General features: G+C 53.7%; 3 protein-coding genes and 1 long non-coding RNA gene across 4 annotated transcripts; 3 read left to right on the plus strand and 1 right to left on the minus strand.

Moving 5' to 3' along the window:
* The first annotated feature begins 52 nt into the window (after window positions 1-52).
* Window positions 53-1,046, plus strand: LOC117645695 (RNA-binding protein pno1). Its single transcript, XM_034386027.1, has one exon. The coding sequence runs from the start codon at window positions 145-147 to the stop codon at window positions 841-843; it is 699 nt and encodes a 232-aa protein (XP_034241918.1). The 5' UTR covers window positions 53-144; the 3' UTR covers window positions 844-1,046.
* Window positions 1,041-5,298, minus strand: LOC117645689 (guanine nucleotide exchange protein smcr8a-like). Its single transcript, XM_034386014.1, has 12 exons — window positions 4,793-5,298; window positions 4,422-4,591; window positions 4,134-4,332; window positions 3,951-4,055; window positions 3,753-3,869; window positions 3,372-3,674; window positions 3,089-3,256; window positions 2,493-2,982; window positions 2,197-2,383; window positions 1,993-2,101; window positions 1,735-1,914; window positions 1,041-1,656 (listed from the first exon to the last, which is right to left on the minus strand). Exons 1-12 carry the CDS (start codon window positions 4,916-4,918, stop codon window positions 1,552-1,554), a joined length of 2,259 nt encoding a protein of 752 aa, XP_034241905.1. The 5' UTR covers window positions 4,919-5,298; the 3' UTR covers window positions 1,041-1,551.
* Window positions 5,299-5,353: 55 nt separating this feature from the next.
* On the plus strand, window positions 5,354-9,506 carry LOC117645698. Its single transcript, XR_004587741.1, has 3 exons — window positions 5,354-5,518; window positions 7,086-7,185; window positions 9,459-9,506. It is a non-coding gene; the product is annotated as an uncharacterized LOC117645698 (long non-coding RNA).
* Window positions 9,507-10,595: 1,089 nt separating this feature from the next.
* Window positions 10,596-19,831, plus strand: LOC117645696. Its single transcript, XM_034386028.1, has 6 exons — window positions 10,596-10,725; window positions 15,786-15,949; window positions 16,050-16,146; window positions 16,323-16,433; window positions 18,180-18,236; window positions 18,326-19,831. The coding sequence occupies exons 1-6, from the start codon at window positions 10,599-10,601 to the stop codon at window positions 18,349-18,351; spliced, it is 582 nt and encodes a 193-aa protein (XP_034241919.1). The 5' UTR covers window positions 10,596-10,598; the 3' UTR covers window positions 18,352-19,831.
* Window positions 19,832-23,395: the final 3,564 nt, after the last annotated feature.

Here is a 23,395-nt window from a genome sequence, read left to right on the forward strand (position 1 = left end):
CTCGAACAGCGCGCCCCGCCCCGCGTCGACAGAACTCGCTCCTCTTTTGTCTGGAGGGAGGGGGGGCGCCAGTCGCGGGTTGCATTTGTTTGTTATGACTTTCTGCTCCCTGACCCACGTGCATAGTAGTTCTCTAAGGAAAACATGAACGCAGAAAAGGAAGAAAGTTTTGTGCAACCCAAGAAGATGTCGAGGAAACGCGCCGCCTCTGCGGGTGACAGTGCAATGGAAGTGGAATACAGAGGCATTGCTGGTGCCAAGGCGAATAACCTCCCCGGATCCAAGAGGCAGCGCACGGCGGTCGACGTCCGCAAGGTCCCCGTCCCGTCTCACAGATATACTCCTCTAAAGGAAAATTGGCTCAAAATCTTTACTCCGATCGTGGAGAATCTACAGCTCCAGGTGCGCTTCAACCTCAAGACCCGCAATGTGGAGATACGACCCTCCGATCAAACTCCTGACGTTTCTAACCTGCAGAAAGCTGCGGACTTTGTGAAAGCGTTTGTGTACGGTTTTGACGTGGAAGACGCCCTGGCACTTCTTCGATTGGATAACTTATTTGTTGAAAGTTTCGAAGTCAAGGATGTCAAGACCCTGAATGGGGACCATCTCTCAAGAGCTATTGGGCGACTAGCTGGGAAGGGCGGACGTACAAAGTTCACTATCGAGAACATAACAAAAACCCGAATTGTTCTAGCTGATTCAAAGATTCACATTTTAGGTTCTTATCAAAATATTCAAGTTGCGATGAGGGCTGTTTGTAATTTAATTTTAGGCAGTCCTCCCTCCAAAGTGTATGGACAGCTTCGCAATGTGGCAAACAGAATGGGAGAAAGGCTGTGATCTAGCAAACATTTGTTAACTTAAATTCTATATTGTATGATAAGTTTCTAAATTGTATATAAGCACATTGAATCCAACAGCTTGACTTTGTATCCACCGAATTCTTTTAATGCGGATACTGTGGTACTTTCTTAAAGAAGGCACTCGTCTAACTTTTCTCAAACTGTTTGTTCATTTATATCAATAAACACAATTACTCAAAATACAGTTTGTTATTTATTTAAAAAAGTTCTATACAGGACATGTGATGTTATCTGAAACATTTTGGCTGCGAGCGTCTTACACTAAAAAATAATACTTGTAAAGTTCAATTGAGTTCTTACAACTAAAGACAATTAAAAGGTCTTTCACATTAAAGTGACACATCAAATATTATCTAGCAAGGAAAATACATGTGAGTTCTGTACTGAAAGGTACAAGTCACTTAGTAAGTACATTAACAACTGGTCATAAAGATTATTGTCATCAATATAAGTAAAAAATAATTTCTAGTACATTATTTAAGGGTTGTTAAAAGAGCTGAAAGCTTCAGTGTCACCATGGTAAAATATTTGTTTACAAATGTGAGCAAGAAAACATTAACACAGAAGCAGATCACAGAATCAAACACCAAAATGGAGTCACCATTCTTTCACATTTGTCAGAATGAAAAACATGTCTGGCTTTATAAAAATACATGAATAAATTACATTATTAGAATGCAGGAACTTAAAAGGAAATCTTGCTGAGGTAACGTATTATATCAGCATCACATCCCTGAACATCCAACTGCCGACAAGCATGGCTTGGAAGTTCATTATTGCATGCTGCCATCTGTTTAAAAGAATTTTAAAAGAACCATTAAAAAAATTGCAAATACTTGAAATGAACATGATAATAAAATGTGCTTACTAAAGCTTTGTATGCCTGAAGTTTGCGTCCAATACCACTAAGTACGCTCTGCATGTAGAGTAGTAAACTGTGATCACTTGGAAAATCTCGAACATTATTTCCAATGGGAGCCAGTAAATGCCCATGGTATGCTGGACCAAGTAATTGTTCTGTATTCACATCCAAGATTGTAACACTATTCTGTAAATTAAGACATGATAATAACAAAATAGTTCAAATGAAACCAACAGTTCCCATTAGGTTGAAAATAATGCTTACTTTGTCCCTAGGACTTATCATATCATGTATAGACAGTCTTTCTGGAATGCACATGCCAATGAGTTGATAGCTAGCTATGTGGGCACTGACTAGAATCCCTTGATGCCACCTAAAAATTGGAAATTATGTAAGCAAACAACTCGCAGACAGTATACATGAATATTTAAGGGCACAGTCCTTCACATCAGACCAGCAGTAAGATACCTCAACACGCGGAGTCCATTACTATCCAAGGGAGGTATCAAAGGACTCAATGCACTCATAACTCGTTGAACCCGGCGTTCAGATGATGCATCCCCTGTCAGAACAAGGGTTCTGCCCATCAGGAGGGAATAAATAATATGTTGTGCAGCTGATCTGTATGTCCAAAAGAATTTAAGCAGCCGGTGACCTAAAAGTGCACATGCATTATTATTATTATTATTATTACTAAGAGTTCAAAAGTAAAAGAACACTTAAAAGGCTACAAAATTGTATGAGACCAAAAATCCTTATAGTACCTGACTTGGTAATAGGTTTCTGTCGAGTCCATAGGCACTGATTCCATGGAACACCAAGAGGTAAAGTTTCATCTATACTGCCCAGACTCCAGTTGTCATCACTGTGAAGAGCCTCCAGAATATCATGAAAACTCTCACTGCCGTTACTGCTACTGGTACTCGAGTACTGAACTTCAGAATTGTCAGTATTTTCATCTGAGATATTATTGTTAATAGAACACTGAGGGGATGAACAGCTACCAATTATGGAGTGGAAGTCCTCCCCTCCAGGAGGCTGACATGGGCTAAAAGAATTATCATTTACAGTATGAAAGCTGTCTTGAAAACCCACTCTTTCTTGAGTCCTTTGAACTGTACTTTCTAAGGACAAATCAGTAGATACATGAAATGATGAGGGAACCGAATCTCCCCTCACTGTGTTTTTGGCATCAGAGTTGGAATCACTTAAGGAATGATAACTGCTACTCCCTTCATTGCCACTGGTTCCTCCCTGAAAGAACAAAGCCCAAAAAGGTGAGTTTGACACCAAGAAAAACTTTGACAGTCACATTTTTTATTATTATTATTTTTTTTTTGGGGGGGGGGGCTCAGCTTACTTCTTTGAAACTGGATCCCTCTGTAGGATAACATTCCTGCTCATCCAAGGATGGTGTAGATGCCTCCAGTGCACCAACAGATAATGCTTGTAGGAGCTGGAGGAATTCCGATTTCATCAAAGCTTCCCAGGCATTGGGTTCATCTTGCTTTTGTGATGTAGTGTTTCTCTACAGAGTAAAAATTCCAATCAATCAATCAATCAATATGTAGAAAATAGGATAAAAAACATAGAGTACAAGTAGCAGGATACTATAGTGGGATAGGACACTATAAATCCCATACCTGTGTTGATGAGAGCGATGGAAAATAACCCAAACAGGCACTCAGGTCACAAGAACCAAAGCTCTGAAGTGCACTCAATAATAACGACAACGCACAAGCAGAGCCCCACGGGCACAAGGCAGGAATAGGGCGAAGCTTTTTTTCTACCACACAATTGCTCCCATTCAGGTTCATGTGTTTTAAATAAGAAGCTGGTGATATCAATGCCAGGTAGTCCTGCAGCTCTTTGGGGCTGGGAGAATCCTTGTATGTCAGTGCATTAGACCAATGGTCTAGAGCAGCCAGAGTACACTCCACACCCACCTACAATGGCCATAGAAAAATAATAGAAACCCTATCTAAAATAAGATAGGTGAATGAAAAATTATGATAAAAACTTACAAGTGAAGATTCAACAGCAGTGAGCATAAATTTCAAATCTTCATACTGATGCAAGCATTGCCCAGGTTGGATGTTCATCTTTGAAATAATATTCGACAGATCTGTCTCTTGAGATTCCTACAACATAAGGCAAGAAAACTATGAAGAGGCATAATTGGAAGTAAAAGTAAAGGGACAAAAGCAATAAACATCTCTCACCTCTGTTACACCTTCATCCTTATTACAAGTTTTGAGACTAAAAAGTAAGGGTTTTATTTCATTTCTAAAATGTTGACGATTGTTCACCTTAATAGCTTCTGTTACCTATAAAAGAAGACTGGTTAAGCTCTTCAATTAAATAATTAGCATTGAAATAGAATTGAAGATATGTGAAGAACGTACCTTTAAAAAGTGTTCCCTCAATTGGGGAAATATTCTGTGGAGTTTCTGATGGTTTGAACTTACGTAAGCAACACAGAGAGGACGCACAAAGCCTCTTGCGTGTAGGTCATACAAAGTAAAATAGTGCACATAAGCATGGCGGTTGTGAGAAACGTATGTCTGAAGAATTTGTGTATCTTGGCAGATGCAAAATTGGCCTCTGGAAAAGGGCAGAAAATACATCAACATATGATTTCAATGAGTATAAACTTATTTGCTCGGAGGAATACTGTTACATAACTCCCTTACCCAGGATTTGCTTGGTAGTCAACTGACATAATTCTCATGATAAAACTATTAATATCAATTTTTTCATCATGCTGAACATATGATGGTACTGTGAAAAGTGCCACTGGCCCTTTCACTTCAGAGAATTCAGCAAAAATAATGAAATCTTCTTCCTCACACAAACACATGTCCTGCAAATTAAAAAAAAATTATTACGAAAAAAGGTAGACATCTGAAAATTTAAAATTCCTCCTGCACTGGAAGGCAAATGACTTGCGCAGACTCTAGTCAATGGATGTTATTTATGGCAGCAATGCTATGACTTCTTGAACGACCCGACTCATAAAATGAAGACAGCCTTTACGTGGCAACCCAGCAGTTGAATGGCTTACCTCAGAAGTTAGCAAAGGAACAGGCGACCTCTTAACAGAAAGTTTATGTTTTTTGACATTAGCTGATACATTATCCTCAACGTAAGCAAATCCGAAAGCTACAAGATCAGCGTAAGTGACAGCCATTTCTCGAGAGTTGGGTTCTCACACTAGCTGAATAAGAGCTTGGAAAGAGGATGCTGTGACAACACTTTGAAAGTATTGGTGCAGATATGCTTTACCCATCTTCAAATATCTTGACAAAGAAGGGAGTCTGAGAAAGGTTGTGACTCACAACAAACATAGTCAAGAGAAGTAAAATTGAGACAACATTGGGTCAGCACTCTGGCACTGCTGCCCGTGTCATCTAAAGTCGAGCATGATCACAATCCTAAAGTGTGATATCACATCAGGAGTCAGCTAAATTCAATTTTCCGAGGGCAATGCGTGAAGCTACGTGCTGGGTAAGTAATCAGCTGTGCACTTTTGTTGTCAGCAGACAAAAGCCCAAAGGGCGAATAACGGTATGGGTGTTAAGCGCACCATCACTGCCTTGCGCCAAATATTTGGAACGGTCTTGACCTGTTGTCAGCTGGGTTATGGCGTCGTCCGTCGTCGTCGTCCTTGTGAAGTTGTGAAGTGAATGAAGTTAGAAATTTTCTATTGAAGTGCTGTTTGATTGATACTTTCGCCTTGGGGCAAATTCTGCTGTCACCCTATGGTGATAATACCCTCAGCGCTATTGCGGTAAGTTCGAGGAATAACTTCAAAGCGTCATTAAGCAGCGTGTGCTTAAAAACGACACCTTACCAGTTATTCTTTCTAAGGCAGCCACAGGTATCGCAGGTCTAGACGCTCTTGAAACTTCACGAGAGTTTCCTGGTTATGACAGCCTGTTGAATCTGTTCTATCATTTATCATATTCCCCATTCTCACCACTGATATTGACATATATTGGACTGTTCCCCTTTTTGCAGTACTTCATGTAATCAACCATTGTTATTGCATGCATATGTTTATTGTTTGCATTAGTGACAGATTTGATGTTTTATACATCTCCTATTTAAACGATACAGACTTGTATTCGGTCCCTAGTTGTGTTTATTTCATCATCAGTTATATAAAGATATTGATGGTAGAAATCAGCTGTACTGTTCTTATGTTAGCTGTCTTGCCTGTTCCAATGTGTCAATAATTTATCTGAGGGATTTTTTTGTACCTTTTGCACCGTAATACTTACATAATCACCTCCTGAATAGATAAGCGGGTTGTCAAACATTCTCAGTGATTTAATATGCCACAATAACAAAGCTGCGACAAACTCCTGTTTCCCAGTCACTTCACTCGCACTTCATCTGCATCCGAATGCCAGTGCACTGACTCTTGGAGCCTGTACTTACAGTAATTGCCTTGATAACAAGTCGCTCAGTCTACTTTAATTTGTTTGTTTTGGAGGCGACCTCCTTTGGTCTTTTTGAGGTTCTATCATGTATTTCTATGTATTTCATCTTTGCTCCGCCCTTCCGATTGATAGTTGGAAAGTGGACATTAGGCACTGCGTCTCCTTAACTTTCTAAACAGCAACAACAGGGGCACGAAAGGCAGATATGATACGCTTGAATATCTCTGTGTATCAAACGAGCAAAGCTTGATTCCTGACCTGTAAAGACAGCAATATAGGGGTTTCAGCCTCCTAGAGTTTGACTTCACTCCAACATGCCCGACATGCCCGAACCCCAACCGAAATTCCCTTTAGCGTTGCTGTCATTTTTATCCCCGCGTCTTGCCAGCCAGCCAGCCTCCCACGAGCCACCTGTCTTCGCCTCTCCCCTCCTATCCCCCTTTCTCCCCTTCCCGTCCACTTTCCAAGTCCCCTGGGAACTCTTGGGCACCCTTGGGGACGTCCACGCCTCGCCACGCCCCTATCACGTCGCCGCCACCTCCCCCGCCCCGCCACGCCCCGCCACGCCCCGCCACGGTCGACTTGGGCTCGACGGTATGTTGCGCGGCGGGTGCGGGTGCGTCGCGGTGGCATCCCCTCCCAAGGCGCCACTCCACCACACCGTGGCCCGTCGCCTGCTTTCCACTTTGCGCTTCGCGCTCTGGCGGGCCGACAATGGTAAATATCCTGATAGACGGCACACTGTTGTACACGACACCGCACCAGTGCACTGATGCCCCATGGGGCTTTATCTGCTGGAAGGGGGCAGGAGTGTGGGGCGACCTCCACCACGCCGCGCAACCGGTGGACAAGTCCAATACCGAGATGCTCTGACGTCCTTTGAACTGCAAAACGGTGTGTTTCTGTTCTCAGGCTGGCTCGCCGCTGCTGTCTCGCCGCACCGTGCCTCGCCGCGCCGTGCGCCACGTCCAGACGGTCCAGCGCTTCTCCGGCGCCCTAATGCCATGCTCGGGTAAGCGTCCGCGCGTGTGCCGAGGCGTCCGAGCGTGAGGGCTGAAGGCAGCTGGAGGCAACTGGAGGCGCGTTGGAGCCGCAGGCAGAGAGGGAGGCAGCCTGCTGAGGGCTGTAGGGCCCCTGTAGGGCCCCTGTAGGAGAACATGGCCGCGAGCACTCGGACTAGACAAGGGCTCGGCGCCCTTTAGGCCGCGTGCCGTGCCGTGCCGCGCCGCGCGCCCTGGGCTGGCCGGGCTGGCCATGGGCCGGCACGCGCACGCACCCGTGCACGCCGTGCACGCACACGCGCGCGCCCGCAATGGCGTGCGGCTGCTCCAACATCGCCATCATGCAGCTGTTCCACCGCCTCAAGCAGGACTTCCCCGCCGCGCCCGACGAGGTGGTCATGCAGTGCATCCGCCAGGTAGCGCGCCGTCTGTGTGGCGAGTGCAGAGTGTGTTGCTCGCCGAATAACTGTCCAGGCTTGGATTTGCTTTGTCGAGTGATGGTCCGGACAGTGCGAAGCCGCCCCTTGGACGGCACGCGGCACTTGCACGCCACGCCGGGCCGTGCTCGCCGTGCTCGCCGTGCCTCTACCGGATGGCTTATCTGTGCGACTCCACCGACTGGGCGGCCTGCAGCGTCTGTACTGTCGGCCCCTGGTCGGCCCTGCCACGCACTCGTCACTAACTCCTCCGCATTCCTCCGCCCCGCTTCGCCCTCTTCGCCCTGCTCGCCCTATTTCGCGCAAGTTACCAAAATGTGTCACTTCCTTCGCCCTATCCGCCGTGCCGCCGTTTGGCTGGTGTCCCGCCGGCAAGCCCATTCCGAACATCGCTCTGTCTCCCTCGCACCCCCGCGGCCCTACGGCACGCCCCACGAGTGCGAGAGAGAGGGAGAGGGGCTCTGTTCGTAATCGGCCTGCTGGAGCCGCTCTTGCATGCGCGTGTGTGAGCGTGTGGCCTCTGTGCCGAGCCCTGACTGCTGATTGGCGAATGATTTTGGTGGCGTGTGCTGGCTTGCTTGGCGCTGCGCGCCGCGCGGTCGCGAGGGTGGTAAACACGTCTGCCGAACGGAGCGAGAGCCGCTGTGAGGCGAATCCTCCCGATCCAAACAAAGCCCTGTCGTGGGCGGGACCGCGGGACTGCGGGACTCGACTCGGCGAGAACAAGGTTCGGCCCCAGCAGCCAGGCGAGGCCGGCGAGGACGGCGAGGCGCTAGGGTAGGGTGTCGTCGCCCCGATCCCAGCTGAAGCTGCTGCTGAAGCTGCTACTGAAGCTGCCACTGAAGCTGCTCCTGAAGCTGCTGCTGAAGCTGCTGCTGAAGCTGCTGCTGAAGCTGCTGCTGAAGCTGCTGCTGAAGCTGCTGCTGAAGCTGCTGCTGAAGCTGCTGCTGAAGCTGCTGCTGAAGCTGCTGCTGAAGCTGCTGCTGAAGCTGCTGCTGAAGCTGCTGCTGAAGCTGCTGCTGAAGCTGCTGCTGAAGCTGCTGCTGAAGCTGCTGCTGAAGCTGCTGCTGAAGCTGCTGCTGAAGCTGCTGCTGAAGCTGCTGCTGAAGCTGCTGCTGAAGCTGCTGCCGAGCTTCTTGCGCGTGGGGAAGGGCTATCCGCGAGTCTCATATTGGTTGCATCTGCATCCTAACAAAACGAACGTAATACGCAGTTTCTGTAAGTTGCTGTACGAGGAATTCGCGGCGACTTATTTTGTCGTGACGAGAAAAGAAGCGGGAGGGGGCTAGCAGGCGTTGACCCGGCCTGTCGCCACGGCTTATCGAAACACGCTGGCGCTGCGACGCTCTGCGACGCTCTGCGAGGCGCTGATCCTGTCTTCCCACCGTGGGAAGAGGCGAGGCGCATTCCTGGCGAGGCGGCGCAAGGCGGCCGTGCCGTGCTGCTGGTCCTGCCTAGTCCTGCCGCCGGGCCTACCGCCCTGCCAGGTGTGTAGGCCGAGTGGCGGCGGGGCGGGGCCACGGCGGGGCGGCGGATGGCAGGGCGCCAGCGGCACCGGGACGCCGTGGGACGGCCACTCCGCCGGCCTAGGCCGCCCCCGCCACCGCCACGGCGACGAGTCGCCCTGTGGCGCCGCGCAGCGCCCGGCCGCCGCGACGCCGCCGCAGTGAGACGCGAGGACCACCCTCGTCCGCGCGCGCCCGCGACGCACCGCGACGCACCGCGACGACCTTGCCCTCGCGCCGCCATGCCGCGGTCGGTGCAGCCGCAGCGAGTGCCATGACGAGCTCGACGATGACCGCCACCGCGCGCAGCCTTCATCTTCATCCTGGTCTTTCTGTTGGCAGCACGCGCACGACAGCGAGGCGTGTGAGCGCGCGCTCCGCCGGCTGCAGGGCCTGCAGGGTGGCCGCGGCCGCGTGGCCCCGGCCTTCATGGTGCACCCGCACGCGGACACGCACGCGTGCCCGATGACCGGCACGGCCGGCATGCCCCTGCACGGCCACCCCACGGCCAACCACAGCGTGCCGGCGGGCCTCGGACATGGCCAGGGGCCCGGCCAGGGTCCCGGCAAGGGCGGCTGCGTCCACGACGACAGCCCCGTGGCCGAGATGAGCGCCCTGCACATCGCGGCGCCGCCACCCGCGCCGGCCTCCAGGACCGCCAAGAGCACGGCCTCCTTCCAGTGGGCCCCGCGCAAGCGGAGGCCTGCGCCGCCGCCGCCCACCGCGGCGGCCACCTCGTCAGGTGCGGCCTCGCCGGTGGCTTCGCCTTCAGCATCACCTGCACCATCACCGAGGCCGTCGCCGACGCCGTCCCGGCCGGCACCGCCGCCACCGGTGCCAGCCTCTCTTCGCCGCCCCGCCACCGGGCCCAGTGAGGGTGCATTCCACGCGGCGAATGTGAACACGAACAGCAGAGCACAATCCCCAGTGCCCCCAGTGCGTCCAGTGTCCCCAGTGCCCCACGCGCCGGCCGTGGCCCCGGCCGTGGCCCCGGGCCATGCGAGCTACCCGAGTTCAGGACAGACTACGGGGTCGCAACTCCAGGTGCCTCAAGCCCATTACTTGGGGACGGGGCCTCCGCTGCGACCGGCCCTGGGGCCTCAGCATGCAGGGCCTCAGCATGCAGGGCCTCAGCCGCGACACACGGCCTCCATGGACATCCAGCCGGTGGCGCCGTACGGCGTGGGCGTCGTGCCGCCGCGGTCTTACACCTCCGTGAACCTGACGCTGCGGCCGCCGTCCGAGCAGCCCCAGCCGCCCATCGACATCATCTCGGAGGGCTCCAGCTTGACGTACTCGACGTCGTCCTACGACCCCCGCCAGGGCTACCAGTCGCAGCTCCAGATCTGCATCGGCCCCAACGGGCTGGGCAGCGTGTCCGCCATGCGCACGCGCGCGCCCGTGCCGCCCCTGGGCGGCGTGCCGCCAGTGGCGCCGTCCGCGGCGGTTCGACGGGCACCCCCACGGCCGCCGGCGCCGGCGATGGAGCCGCTGGCCGAGGAGCCGGCCCCGACGACGAGGAGCACCGCCAGCACGGCCGCCGGCAGGGAGGAGCTGGAGAGGATGGTCGTGGCCATGGGGGCGGAGGATCTCAGCCCGGAGATGAGAGGTGAGTGTACTAGTTTACAGTGTGTGCTAGAGGGCTCAGACGGTCGGACATCGGCGCGTTTTGCCAGCCCGCGTACGGAGCAGATCCGAGCCCGCCCCGGCCCGGCCCGAGTTGTGTCGGGCGGGCCGGGCCGGACGCGGCTTGTCCGCCTGTCCGCACAGGACAAATTTTGAAGTAAGAGAGCCTAAGCGTGCCTGCTGATTCACCGCATGGTCTTTGGATGTCTATTATTTTCCGCCGCATCAGATAGGCACTACTTTTCGAAGAATGCCGTTTGTTTTGGCAGTTTGCGACTAATGTGTCATCGAGCTCTCTTTGGTGACCGCCAGTTTGACACAGGTGGCGCTGCTACCGGCTCCAAAGCGAACTAGAAATACCGTCCGCAGTGTCCGACCGTCTGAGCCCTCTAGTGTGTGCGCACTGCGCAGTGTGCTTCTTTCAGCAGGGAATTATATCTCTCTCTTTGGGGGTGGGGGAGGGATCCTTTATCTGGTCTGTACCCTTTTAAGCTATGGCAGTGCCGTGGCGGGTGTTTTTTCTCTGGAAGGAAAGGGGGTACGAACCCCTGTGCCACTCACTGGGAGATCGGAATGCCTCGTCGTGTCGTCTAGCGAGCCCGCCGTCAGACACCTGCTCTGGCGCTACACTGGCGGGGAAGCGGCGTCCTCTGTAGATAGCGCCGACAGACGCCAACAAAACATTATCTGCGATGTATTGCGGCGCTGCGGCGCTGGCCGTCGCCTCGTCGCCTCACTTACCGTTGTGGCCTTCGAGGGAGGAGGGGCGCGGGGTGGCCGCGCTCGTCACGGGCGTGCTGCAGGACCTCGTCACGGGCGTGGCTGTAGCTCGTCACGGGCATGAGGGCGTGACGTGAAGTGATGGCGCGCGGCTGACAGCGAGCCTAACGAGGTGCGCTGCCGCCACGCCGCCGCCCCGTGACAGGCGACGGCCAGCGCCGCAGCGCCGCAATACATCGCAGATAAAGTTTTGTTGGTGTCTGTCGGCGCTATCTACAGAGGACGCCGCTGGCCCCCGCCTCGGTGACGTCCTTCGTGACGCCCCTCTTGTCCTCCTCGGCCAGGCCTCGGCCAGGCCGCTCGTTGGGCCCCGTACCGCCCTGGTCTTTGGCCCAAGCTAGGGTTCATTTAAAAAATACACTTCCCCCTAAAGAAAACACTGTCGCTGAAATGTGTCGCAGCCAAATTGTCTGCTGCGACAGAGCTGACAGCTTGGGCCCTTTGGTTCCCGCGGGCTGGGCCATGCCTGGCCATGCCTGGCCTTGACGGTCTTGGTGGCAGCCTGGCAGCTGCGCGCTTATCATCGTCCCACGGCACTGTATTTATTTCTCGGTTATCAGCGCTCTGATTGGCGCGATTCCGCCTCGATGCGCGCCGCGTCCAACTTTGCGTGTGCCCGACGTCAATAACTATCGTGCATCTTTTCAATCGAACTTTGAGGTTTTGACGCCCATGACATGGAAGGCGCGTCGGTATCTTCGCGGCGCGGAAACGTCACGGAGCCTATCGAGTCCTCGGCCGAGGCAGACTAAGGCAGACACGTGGCTGCCTGCCTGCCTGTCTGTCTGCTGCCCCTCGTGGTTTTTGCCGGCAGCCGGCCGACCAAGCATTCCCCCACCCCATTTTCCCGTGGGGCCCTGGGGGTCAGAGTACGCCCCGTACGCCCCCTCCTCTGTAAGCGAAGTCGGGGGAGGGGGTATGCCCATTGGTTTTGAATGGCGGGGCCCCGCGTCGCTTCCATTGGATTGCCTTTACCGGGGCTTCCGTTTTTTAGTACCGTCGCGCCTGCCGTCGTGGACGCAACGCCGAAAAACGCGCGTGTGCTCATGGAGCCCCGAGTGGGGCCGGGAGTCCCGGGACCCCCGCCCGGTCCCCCCGCAGAGTCCGCAGCGTCCGTCGGGCCGCCGGTGGCTCTGCCGATGGGGCTCCCGACGGGCCCCCCGGCTGCCTACCGCCCTTCGAGGGGAGGCCACGCGGCGCCCCGTTCGCGCGCCACCCCGCGCGGCCCGCCCCCTGCTGCCGCCGCTGCCGCCGCTGCCGCCGCTGCCGCCGTTGTCCGAGACATTCGCGCCCATCTGTGAGAGACGGAGAACTCGCTCTGGCCGCGGCGGCCGGCCAAGCCAAGTTTGTTCTCGGGTGGCTGCAGTCTGGATTCTGGACCCATCCCGACCCACCCGATAAGAGTCCTCGCGGTGAAGGCCTCGGGGCCTGGGGTTTGCCCGCCGCGGCCACGGCGGCGCGCCGCGCACCTGATCGGCCGGTGCGGCGTCAAGCCCGAAATAGAGTGGGGCCGGACGAGGCGAGCATAAATTATCCCCGGCCTTAGCGTTGTCGTTGTACGCGGCCCGGCTTCCACCTGATGACTTTGTCGCGGGCCGCGAAGTGTTTGGCTTGGCGGCGCTGACGACCTGACGCAACACCGCGGTGCCGTGGCGGTGCCCCGGCCGTGCCCTGGCCGTGCCGGTGGAGAGTGCGCAGGGTCGAGACCACGGAGAGCGCCTTGCGGGTAGGCAGCCACCGCGCTGCGACGCACGCGCGTGCCGCGGGTCTGCCTGCGCGCACGGCGATTGCGATTGCGATTAACGGCTGGACCACAAGTGATCGTCTGCCTTTCGGGCCCGCCCCGCCATGTCGGTGATACACCAGCACGTGGCGGGTCGTCCCTGGCGCTCTCCGCTCCCCGTACTCCCCGCGGCCGCCTTGCCTCCGCGGCCCCTCCAGCCCCTCCAGCCCCTCCAGCCCCTCCAGCCCCTCCAGCCCCATCAGCCCCTCCAGCCCCTCCAGCCGGCCGCGAGCCTCGGCTTCGCTGAGTCCTAAACGGCGGCGGCGGCGTGTGTCCTCCTCCACCTGCAGGCCCAGGGCGTCGCAGCACCTCGACGGCGCGCTCCAGCGCGGGCACCGCGAGCTCCAGCGGCAGCGCAGCGAGAAGACGGTCTTCGTGGCCGACTCCACCGTGAACGTGTTCGGTAAATCGGGTGGCTTGGCGCTTTGGCGTTTGGGGTTTCCCACCAAAAGGGGCGTCCGCGTTGTCTGGCCACTCTGCCAACAGTGTGGGTCCCTCGGCTCGGCTCGGTCCGCACAGTGGGCCAGAGACCGGTGGAGGCGGCCAAAACTCTTGACGCGTTTTGAGCTTAGTCGCTGAACAGGCCTCGAACCGACCGTGTGACCCCACCAATGGATTGCTCTCCGAACGAGGAATCCGTTGGTGGGGTCACACGTTCGGTTCGAGGCCCATTTAGCGACTCTGGAGCTCAAAACGCGTCTAGAGTTTTGGCCGCCTCCACCGGTCTCTGGCCCACTGTGGTCCGCCCCGCCGCGGCGCGCCGCGATGCCGGGATGAAGAGCGTGTTCGGATCATTGGCTTGGCACGTCTCGTCCCGGGCCGCCCCGGGCCGCCTCGCCTCGTGTTGCAAGGCCGTCTCCTCGGCCGTCTCGGCGGCCCGTCGTGTTCCTTTCCTCTCGCCTGTAACGGCACCTCGAGATGTTGGGGGCCTCTTTCTCGATGTTTGTGTGTGTGGTGCACGCCCCGTCACGCCCCGTGCCCACGGAGCCACGCCGTGGCCGTGTGGTCGGCCTGCCCGCCCCAGCCCAGCCGCCCCAACCGCCCCCGATGCTGAGTGCTGGGCTGGTGTCGTCGCCGCCGCTGCAGTCAGGTGCTTGGCAAGGTGTTTGCGCGCGCGGCGCGGGTTGAGCGAGACCGTTCTAAATCACGGTATAAGTAACAACCCGGTAGGTGCCAGCTCCGCCAGCTCTGCCACTGTCGGTGAGGCTAGGCCGGCTAGGCCGGCTAGGCGAGGCGAGAGGAGCTTGGACCAGGAATGCGCTGCGGAGCCCACCGAGGCCCAGAGCGTGAACGGCCTGCCCCTGCCCGGTCCCGCGTACCCCAAACTGGGCTATCCAAACTGGCAAATCCGAACCGACGCCTGTGCTGCCTACCTTCCAGGCGTCATCAACCCTTCCGAAATAGACGGCCTTCTCGACGGCCAAGTTCTATAAAGAGACCGCCACACTGCCCACTGCCGCCCTCGGCCGCCCTCGGCCGCACGCCGGTCTGCCGAGAGGGAGGAGGAGGTGTGTGTTTTCATACCCATGTTATCCTACTCGTCGTCTCCCCCCCCCTCGTTTTCCAATGCCCGCGTGTTATTTTCTTTCCCGTGGCGCGCGCCAGAAGCCTCAGTGTTTCTCTTGTGAGGCGTCGGGGCGGCCGGCCGGTCGGGGGTCATCAAGCGAATTCCTCTGCGCCCCCCAGGATGTGGAGGGCCGTGGAGGGGGCGTCGCGTGAGTGCGTCACGCCAACACGCCTCCTCCGTCAAACACGAAAAAAACTATTTTCTTCCCCTGCTTCAATAAAAAAGCGCTGCTGTATTAATTTTTTTTTATTGAGAGATATGCGAGTGAATGAAAGGTGCAGGCAGAGGTTGGCCGCAGCTGCAGCCCTCTGCAGACCGAGCGGCGCTGGGCGGCCGGCTGGGCCGCCCTAGTCCCTGGTCCTGCTGCTAGAGTCCTTGGGCGGCCCCTCAAGCCTCAAGGTCCGAGGGCTTCGCTGGCCGCCCTTCGCGCCCCCCTCCCCCAACCGCCGCCGGCCTGGGCCTGTCCGCGGGCCTGACCGTGACGACGCGAACCAACATTTACATCTCGTCATATCCCCGCGTCCCCGCGTCGCTCTAGCCGCACTCGTAGTGGCCAGGCATGCGACTCTCGCCGCTCGGCTTGGCCGCGAGTATTTTTGAATGAGCAAGGGAGGAGGGTGAAAGGGGGGGGGGGCGCTGGCCTAGCCACAACCACCCATTCATCCCGACTGCCGTGCTGATCTGCAATTTCAGTTTGGCATTCCCGCCGGCCGGCGCGTGCCTCCGTGTTGCCTCCGTGTCCAACGACCCCACGCCCTGGGTCTGGGCCCTGGGTCTAGGGGCCCTGGGTCTAGGGGCCCTGGGTCTAGGGGCCCTGGGTCTAGGGGCCCTGGGTCTAGGGGCCCTGGGTCTAGGGGCCCTGGGCCCCAAGCCCGCGTCTCGATTCCTGATTCCTGGTGTCCGTGTGTTGCAGAGCACCTAGTGCGGCAGCTGGAGCGCCGCCTGTTACTTGAGACTGAGCTGCACAAGGAGCGAACCAAGCTGCAGTTGATGCAGAAGGAGGTGGCGGAAATGGAGAGAGACCTGCAGAGACGCACCGCTCAGGCGCGACCGCGCGCCCCGCCCGCCCTCCCAGTGGTAAGTCCCTCGCCCCTATATTTTGGGCTAGAGCAGCGCTGTCCTGTAAGGCTATGACTAATGTTGGGCTACCATTTCCTGTTTTATTCTGCCCTTTTAGATGGAGAAAGTTCAGAGACTGCGAACAGAAATCCAAACCCTTCAAGAGGAGTGCACTCGCATGGCAAATGAAGTTGACGCTAAAACACCGCAAAATCGTAAGTTTATTTGGCAGCTTTGGGCAGAGGGACTTGTAATACTTTCTATGACTTAACCTCTTAAAACGTCTCTGAATTTTAAAAATAAAATTTACTACAATTTACTACTGTGGTATTGTAAAGTTGTCCTTGTTGATTTATTCTGGAATTAATGATGCGTCGATGTTGTGTTACAGATACCGAAGAAGGAATCAATGAACGTGGCTGGACCTGTCAAACTTGTACATTCCATAATCACTATCTTCTGGAGGCTTGCGAGACATGTGATGTGCCTCGCATGCGCCTAGGTAGTGACAACAACCTCAGCGGCCCCACGGGTCCCAATGGCTTGCATGCTCTGGGTTTGTCTGGTTTTCCGCCTTCCAGCATTCTCCCCTCTCTTGCGTCCCCTGCTCTGGATGCTGCTCTTGCCCCTCTAGCCTTGGCACCCACTCCAACAGCCATGTGTGTTCCTAACATGCTCTTTCCTTCACCTGGACATGGACATGAAGAGTAGCAATATTTTCCTGTGATAAATTGAATTCACAGTGAACATCATGTGTATTCTTGTGTATTGCATGCTGTATCACAGTGCCTTTATAACATGTGATTTTTTAAATGATTATTTTTTACAATCTGGGCCTTTTTATTAGTCATAAAACTAAACAAAACTCATGGTGACATGTTCTGCATAATATATTTGGATATTGATCTTGGAATGGAGTACCACTGGTAGCCAAACACAGACCAGGTTAAGGCTGTATTCAGTGATCCTCAATGTGCCCATTGTTGTTTAGTTAATCAACATCATGATAATTGTTACTTTTACATTTCATATTGTGATTTCTATAGTACACTTGATGTCATATTTTTGGACTTTTAACTGATATTTACCAGTAGTATTGATGCCTCCTGGGTCCAGGCTAACTCTTTTCGACTGTCATATTTTACAAATATGATTAATTAAATAGATTCCATTTGATATGAAACTTTCTAGTGCAGCTATTTAATAGTTGAGCAAGCTGCCTTTGCTGTTGTGCTGCTATTTCTATTTGAGGCCCTGAAATTTGGTGTTAGTGTCCATAAGAGTTTGACTTTCATAAAGAGTCACTCTTGACTTATGAGTCTGAAAAACATTAGTCCATTAGACCAGACCTGTGACTAACTAAGTTAGGTATTTTGTTATGATTTTTAAAATCTGCTGGATTTTGAGCTGTTACTGTTTTCATTTTGTTCTTCCTTCCATTTGACAAAAAAATGTCTTTTCTTGACGTTTAGATCTTTTATACATTCCCTTTTATGTATGATTGTTTGTTTGCGTTCTGTAGGGTAGTATTGTAAGGAATTGTTATTTTCTGTGTTAGTACCCCAAGTACACAATCTTTTGTTTGTTACCTGAAAGTCAATGACTTATTATTGCCAGTGTGCATATGAATTATCTTTTGTCCCAAATTGTTACTAAAATTAAGTCTAGGATTTATTTTTTTTGTCACAGCATCTTGGACATTTTATGTCTTATTGCAACTTGGAATTTTTGGCAGAATGTATGACGAGGATTTCAGGTTACAAGTACATTTTGTTTTTATGTTGATTTCAATAATTTCCTTTGTGACTGTATTTCTCACATTGTAATAAAAGTGTTGTATTTTTTATTGAGAGAGTTTTGTGTGTTTTAACAGCATTTTTACTACCATTTAAACTTAACAATTAGTGCTATCAGATTTGTGGATGTGCCCTTGCATGCCTTTCTCTTACAAGTAGTAAAATATAATAACTACACATCTTCCAACTACACAAAGTATGGGAAAAGCTTTAAAACTCAAATTGCAGTATTTTGGTGACCCATTACCCTTGAAGTTACATGAGAAAATTATGATTACAGTTTCTCATTTTCTTGGCAGTCTGAGTTTGAAGCAAAGATAACGTTTTTCTCAGTTCTCAGAGAGCTTTTTTGTCATGTCTGAGGTCATGTTGATCGTGATTATGAAAATTTATATTAATCTCTGAATGTTTTAAAACAGTCTCTATAGTTTGGTATACTACACATGTTCCAGGACAAGCCGCAACACAAGATATCCATATACGAGTTACACATCACAACTTCACTAGACGTAAGTTTGATAATTTAGTTAGACTTTGAAAAATTCAATTATATATTGTATTTCATTGCATCTTATAGTAACACCATCTTTGTAAACAGGATCACTTCATGGCTGGGTGGACTGATTGCTCATGGCTGGTAATTGACAATTGAAACTCCAGACTCAGAAAATGTGAACATAACGAATGAAAATTTAACTGTACCAATCTTGTGGTCACTTTTGCAGACTTCTAAGAAGATTTCAATCAACCCGTTTTTTGTTGTTTTTTTTTTTTAAGTTTTTTTAACTCATTTAGAAGAATGTGTACAATTTAAGGGCTGATATCTGATAATACTAAAATCACTGTACGAAGTTATTGAAGGGATAAGAAACAATAAGGGAATGAGAACAGTATTTTCAATGTGATTATGTCATGTTTTGCCCCCTCTTCTCATTGGGGTAGATGTGAATCGTGTGAACCAAATGAGGTATAAAAACACGGACAGATGAACCTGCCTTTAACTTAAGCCAAATTGTGGTCCAAATAGCACGTTGGCATGCCCTCTATGATCTCTTCTTTTGCCAGATCTCAGAGGGAAGCTAGCGATGGGCTGTGCTTTTTACTTTTTCCCCTACGGAGCGGACACCGATGCGGAGACTATTATAGTCCATTCTCCATGGCAAATGACCAAAATTAGGTTTATGTTACAGGCAGGTTCGACAGGGCCCTGGCTTCTGGTTATGTGCGTGAGGAGACCAGATTTAACTAGTAGAGGATTGAGTAATCCATTCATTAGTTTTGAAGAAAAATACTGCAAGTTTTCTGTATTAAATTTTTTTTATACCCCTGGGATAGAGGAAATGCTCAACCTAAACAAACTTTGTACCTTCATGTGCTCAATTATGATAATGCAGAAGGTGCAAGCTCATGGGCTTGACTAAGGATTTGCTCATAGCAAGTTACCAGGACGATGCAGTCAAGAGTCAAGTAACAGAACCTGCGGGCAGGTCCTGATTTAAATATCAATTTAGTTTTATTAATTCATACCACAGTGCTTAATGACAATTTTGCACATTTCCATTGTCTACTTATCTTCTTCCCAGATGTTACTTTGTTATTTTTCTAAAATATTCTAGTAATTACAAGTAGAATTAGGCGTTTCTTACAAAAGTTTGTGTGTATTTGCGTATGCACAGATCTTTTCAAAGACTTGGATCTGAGGCTACATCCACATTGTGTCCTGAAATGTTTACTTTCCAGTGGACTTAAAAATTAGACTGACAACTGTCTTTGATTTACCTGATTGCCGGTTGGGCTGTAATTTAATTAATTTTGATAGGATGTCAGGGAAATTTATCACTAAATGATGTTTGCTGTCATGGCTGTGTTATAATGGCGTTTCTTGCTGAACAATGTATGTGCATGAGGCACATGTGATTAAATGGCATAGATTTCCTGTATGATTTGTTCTGTTTAAAATTATTTCAAGATTACAAACTGTTTTTGCTAGAAATTATCGTTTCTGTTCAACTAAGACCTTGTTAAAAAAAAACTGATAAAATGACCTCCAACCTTTATACTGGAAAAATGTAGAAACATGGAAATAACAATTGCAAAACCCTAATATAATCTTGTGCTTATTGGTCAAAACTATCATCCCTCGCCTTGATCTCCAAGCCATGGATTACAAACAACGAATAAATTCACTCCTGCTGCAGATGTTGTGAAAAAAATATTTGATCATCTCTAATTCAAGAGCTTAGCAAACCGCGTTTCGTAAATTGAAGATTAGACAGGATTCCAGGGTCAAAATGCCTCCCCCCTCCTCCCCCTTGCAGACCGCCGCCCATACTCCCGGCCCAAGCCGAAGCTGCCGCTGCGCTCGGAGTATCGCCACGCCGGCTGGCTGGCATTCCCCGTTCCCCTCCCCGCCCATGTAGCCGCGGAAGCGTGGCTGCCGTTGCCGGTGTTGCCTGTTGCCCGCGGAGTCCAAACCAAGTCCACCCTGTCCGGCAGCCCAACCGGCGCGGCGACCACCCGGCACCGCTCTGCCGTGCTCTGCCTCGCTCGACACTCTGCAGTGCCGTGGCGCCGACGTGGCGCCATGGCAGTGCGTCGTTCGGAACGACTTGTCCGCGAAACAAGGCAGCGGGTCGCGGACACGCCACGCCGGGCATCGCCTCGGCACGGCAGGAATCCTCGCGGCGCGCGGCCCCTCCCTCCCCCTCCCCCCACACGCCCTGGACATTGACATTCCAGGGGATCTCAAATCCGGCCGGCGCAGACTCTGCCTGTAAGCGCGGCGCTTCGCTCCCCAAGGGCACCGAGGCCACGAACACAAAAAGGAATTTCTCGAAAAGGGCTTTCTTTTCACCCAGTGCCAGTGAGCACAAGGCCCCAAGGCTTGAGGACCTACCCGACGACGACTGCAGGCGCTCGATCTCTTCGTCGCTGTGCCCGTCCCGCCGTCCCGCCCACCATGACCATGATCATCAGGCGGGCGGGGGCAGGCGTGCACGGCGCCGAGGACTGCGCGACTCTCCCAGCTGCCTCAAGTCTAGCGTGGCGTGGCGTTGCGTGGCGTGGCGTGGCGTGGCGTGGCGTGGCGTGGCGTGGCGTGGCGTGGCGTGGCGTGGCGTGGCGTGGCGCGGCGTGGCGTGGCGTGGCGTGGCGTGGCGTGGCGTGCCGCGCCGCGTGTACAGAGATGTTTTGAGGCGGGAGCGGCAGCAGGGACCACCCGCAGTGGTTTAATTGACGTGTGCCACGCAGTGCAGCCAACGGAAACACGCACACACACGCGCGCGCGCACACACACACATTTATTGGGATGGATGCTGCACAGCGGCAGCGCCTCGCCGCGCGCTTCCCATCCCAGAATCCCAGATGAAGATAGACAGGACAGTGAGTACTCCCAGAAGGAGGGGATGTGTTTGGGGTTTGGAGCGAGCGGACTCGCTTCGGGGTGGTTGTGCGCGCGGTGCGGCGCGGCGCGGCGAAGGTCCGTATACGAAAAGTTTTATGGGCCCTCGGCCCCTGCTTCTCAACTCCGCATAACGGGCAGCGCTAAGCGAAGAGTGGCTTTCCCTCTGATTTTAGAATCATGCTTCTGATCCATCACCATGTGAAGGAATGAACGAACGCTTTAGGGTCCTCTGTTTGAGGAAATGTGGGATTTGCCCCATTTAGGGCTAAAGCCCCTCTTGGCGGTCTACAAGAGCAAGCTAGCAGTGCTAGCAGTGAGTGGCAGGAAGGGCTGATAATCCAGAAATCGGTGGCACAGTCACGGGCAGGGCAGACTCCTCGCCCCGACTCCGTCACGCCCAGAGTGACACAGAGTGAGTCGGTGTCGGACGCTGGCGTCGGCGTGTCAGGCTGGTGTTAACTCGTGTCGGGCCGATGTCAACTACCGCTGCAGGCTGCAGAGCCTGCCCCTGCCTTCTGTCTCGCGGGAGCGCGACCAGCATCCTGGAAAGCAGGAGCGGGCTGGGATTAGCCTCAAAATGCATTCGAGTGGACATAATTTCGTAACGCTGGGACACTGTCTTCCAAGACTCGCAACTTGAGGTTCTTCTCTTTCCGAGCTGCTTTTCGCACAGAGTGGCGGCGCGTGGCGGTGTCGTCGTTCGCCGCGGCCTCCGGGGCCAGGCCGAGCAGGCCGAGCAGGCGGAGGACCTCCAGCGCATTGTACCCGCCGCCGCGCTGCCGCCGCGCCGCGGGGACTCGCAGGGACTCGCATGCAACGACCCGGCTCAGCCTCGGCCTTGATCTTGGCGCGTCCTGCATCCTGGCAACAACAACAGCAACAAATACAACAACAACGAATCAAAGAAATGGACCAAGGTTCGCCGCGTCGTCGCTGCCGTGCCGCAGCGCGGTCGTGGGTGCGCATGATTGACACGGCCTGCCACGGCCTGTGGGACTTTGGGCTGCGCTGAGAGGTCCATTATCAGCTCCGTGCTCCGCGCTGTCGCCAGGCCGCGATCTGCAGAGCATGTCCGCCGAACCAAGCCCGCCAAGACTGCCCCTCTGGACGCCTCTGGACCCGACCGTTGGCTTTCGAACCTCCGTCCCGCTGCCAAAGTTCTAGCTTCGTCCCTCTAGCCTCTTCTCTCTAGTACAGTGGCGGTGGCTCTTGTCCTCTTTGTTCTCGCCGTGGCTTCGTGCCTCGCGCTTGCCGCATTGCGTGGCCGTGACGAGGCGATACGCCGCGGCGTTATGTCGCCGTGCCTCCAAACGACGCGGCAGAGGGAAACGAATAAAACGCAGCGCGCCCGGTATTTGAACCCGGCGCTGTTCCTTTTCGTCGTGCTGTTGCGGCCGGTTGCGGCTCCGCGGTGATGGCCGCCCGAATAAAAGGAGCGACCGGCGTGTAATGGCGGTGCGAGGCGCCGCGCAGTCGCGCAAAGCGTCCCGCCTCTGTTTGCGGCCACAAGGCAGTGGCCCCAGTGGCCTCACAAATGCTGTTTCACGGTGTGGGTTCGGCAGCTGCACTGTCTAGGCGTGCGGTAAGCGTGTGGTACTGGTGCGCAAGCGCCTGCGAGGTAGGCCACCGGCCCGGCGCGCAACACACCGGCGTGGAGACGGTGGCCTACCTCGCCCCTGTGCAGACGACGGGGGCGAGGTAGGCCACCGTATCCACAGTGATGCGTTGCGGGCCGGGCTGCTGGCCTACCTCGCAGGCGTCAACGGCAGGTCGAAGACGTCGATAAAGCGGCACAAAAGTGCGTACACTCTATACTCTGTGCACTTGGCGAGCGCCGTTAATAGGACCGGCTTTGATCAACTCTTTTGGCGGGGTGTTTGCTGATGGAGCGTATCTGCGATGCGTATCACCCACCCAGTCTGTGTGCTTTGGGTGGTGGATGGCGTGGCGTGGCGTGGCGTGGCGCGGTCGCGGCGGGGCGTGTGGTGTTGGCATATGTCATCACATCGTACACGCCCGACCAGGCCACAGCAGCGGCCTGTGCTATTTCTGCAGCCCCGCGCGCGGGCAAAACATGCAAGTGTGCGTGTGTGCGTGTGTGTGTGTGTGTGACGCCGATCGGAGATCTCATTCACCCTGCCTCCAATCGCCGCGACGCAACGCGACGCAACGCGACGCACGCGATGTAAGGCGTTTTGTTCTTCGAAAAGCAACGCGTCATTTATCCTGTCGCAAACTGCGCCACGCCTCCAAGAGTGTGCGTGA

This window comes from Thrips palmi, unplaced genomic scaffold (assembly GCF_012932325.1).
Source record: "Thrips palmi isolate BJ-2018 unplaced genomic scaffold, TpBJ-2018v1 HiC_scaffold_19, whole genome shotgun sequence".
NCBI classification, from domain to species: Eukaryota; Metazoa; Arthropoda; class Insecta; order Thysanoptera; family Thripidae; genus Thrips; species Thrips palmi.

Bases quoted from the DNA above. Each gene is read 5' to 3' on its own strand.
- LOC117645695 (XM_034386027.1), top strand. From the start codon at position 145: ATGAACGCAGAAAAGGAAGAAAGTTTTGTGCAACCCAAGAAGATGTCG.
- LOC117645689 (XM_034386014.1), bottom strand. From the start codon at position 4,918: ATGGCTGTCACTTACGCTGATCTTGTAGCTTTCGGATTTGCTTACGTT. The intron at 3,257-3,371 runs GTATGGGATTTA...TTTACTCTGTAG, and splicing joins CATCGCTCTCATCAACACAG to AGAAACACTACATCACAAAA. The intron at 2,384-2,492 runs GTACTATAAGGA...GTGCACTTTTAG, and splicing joins GAAACCTATTACCAAGTCAG to GTCACCGGCTGCTTAAATTC.
- LOC117645696 (XM_034386028.1), top strand. From the start codon at position 10,599: ATGGAGCCGCTGGCCGAGGAGCCGGCCCCGACGACGAGGAGCACCGCC. The intron at 16,147-16,322 runs GTAAGTTTATTT...GTTGTGTTACAG, and splicing joins CGCTAAAACACCGCAAAATC to ATACCGAAGAAGGAATCAAT. The intron at 16,434-18,179 runs GTAGTGACAACA...CACATGTTCCAG, and splicing joins TGTGCCTCGCATGCGCCTAG to GACAAGCCGCAACACAAGAT.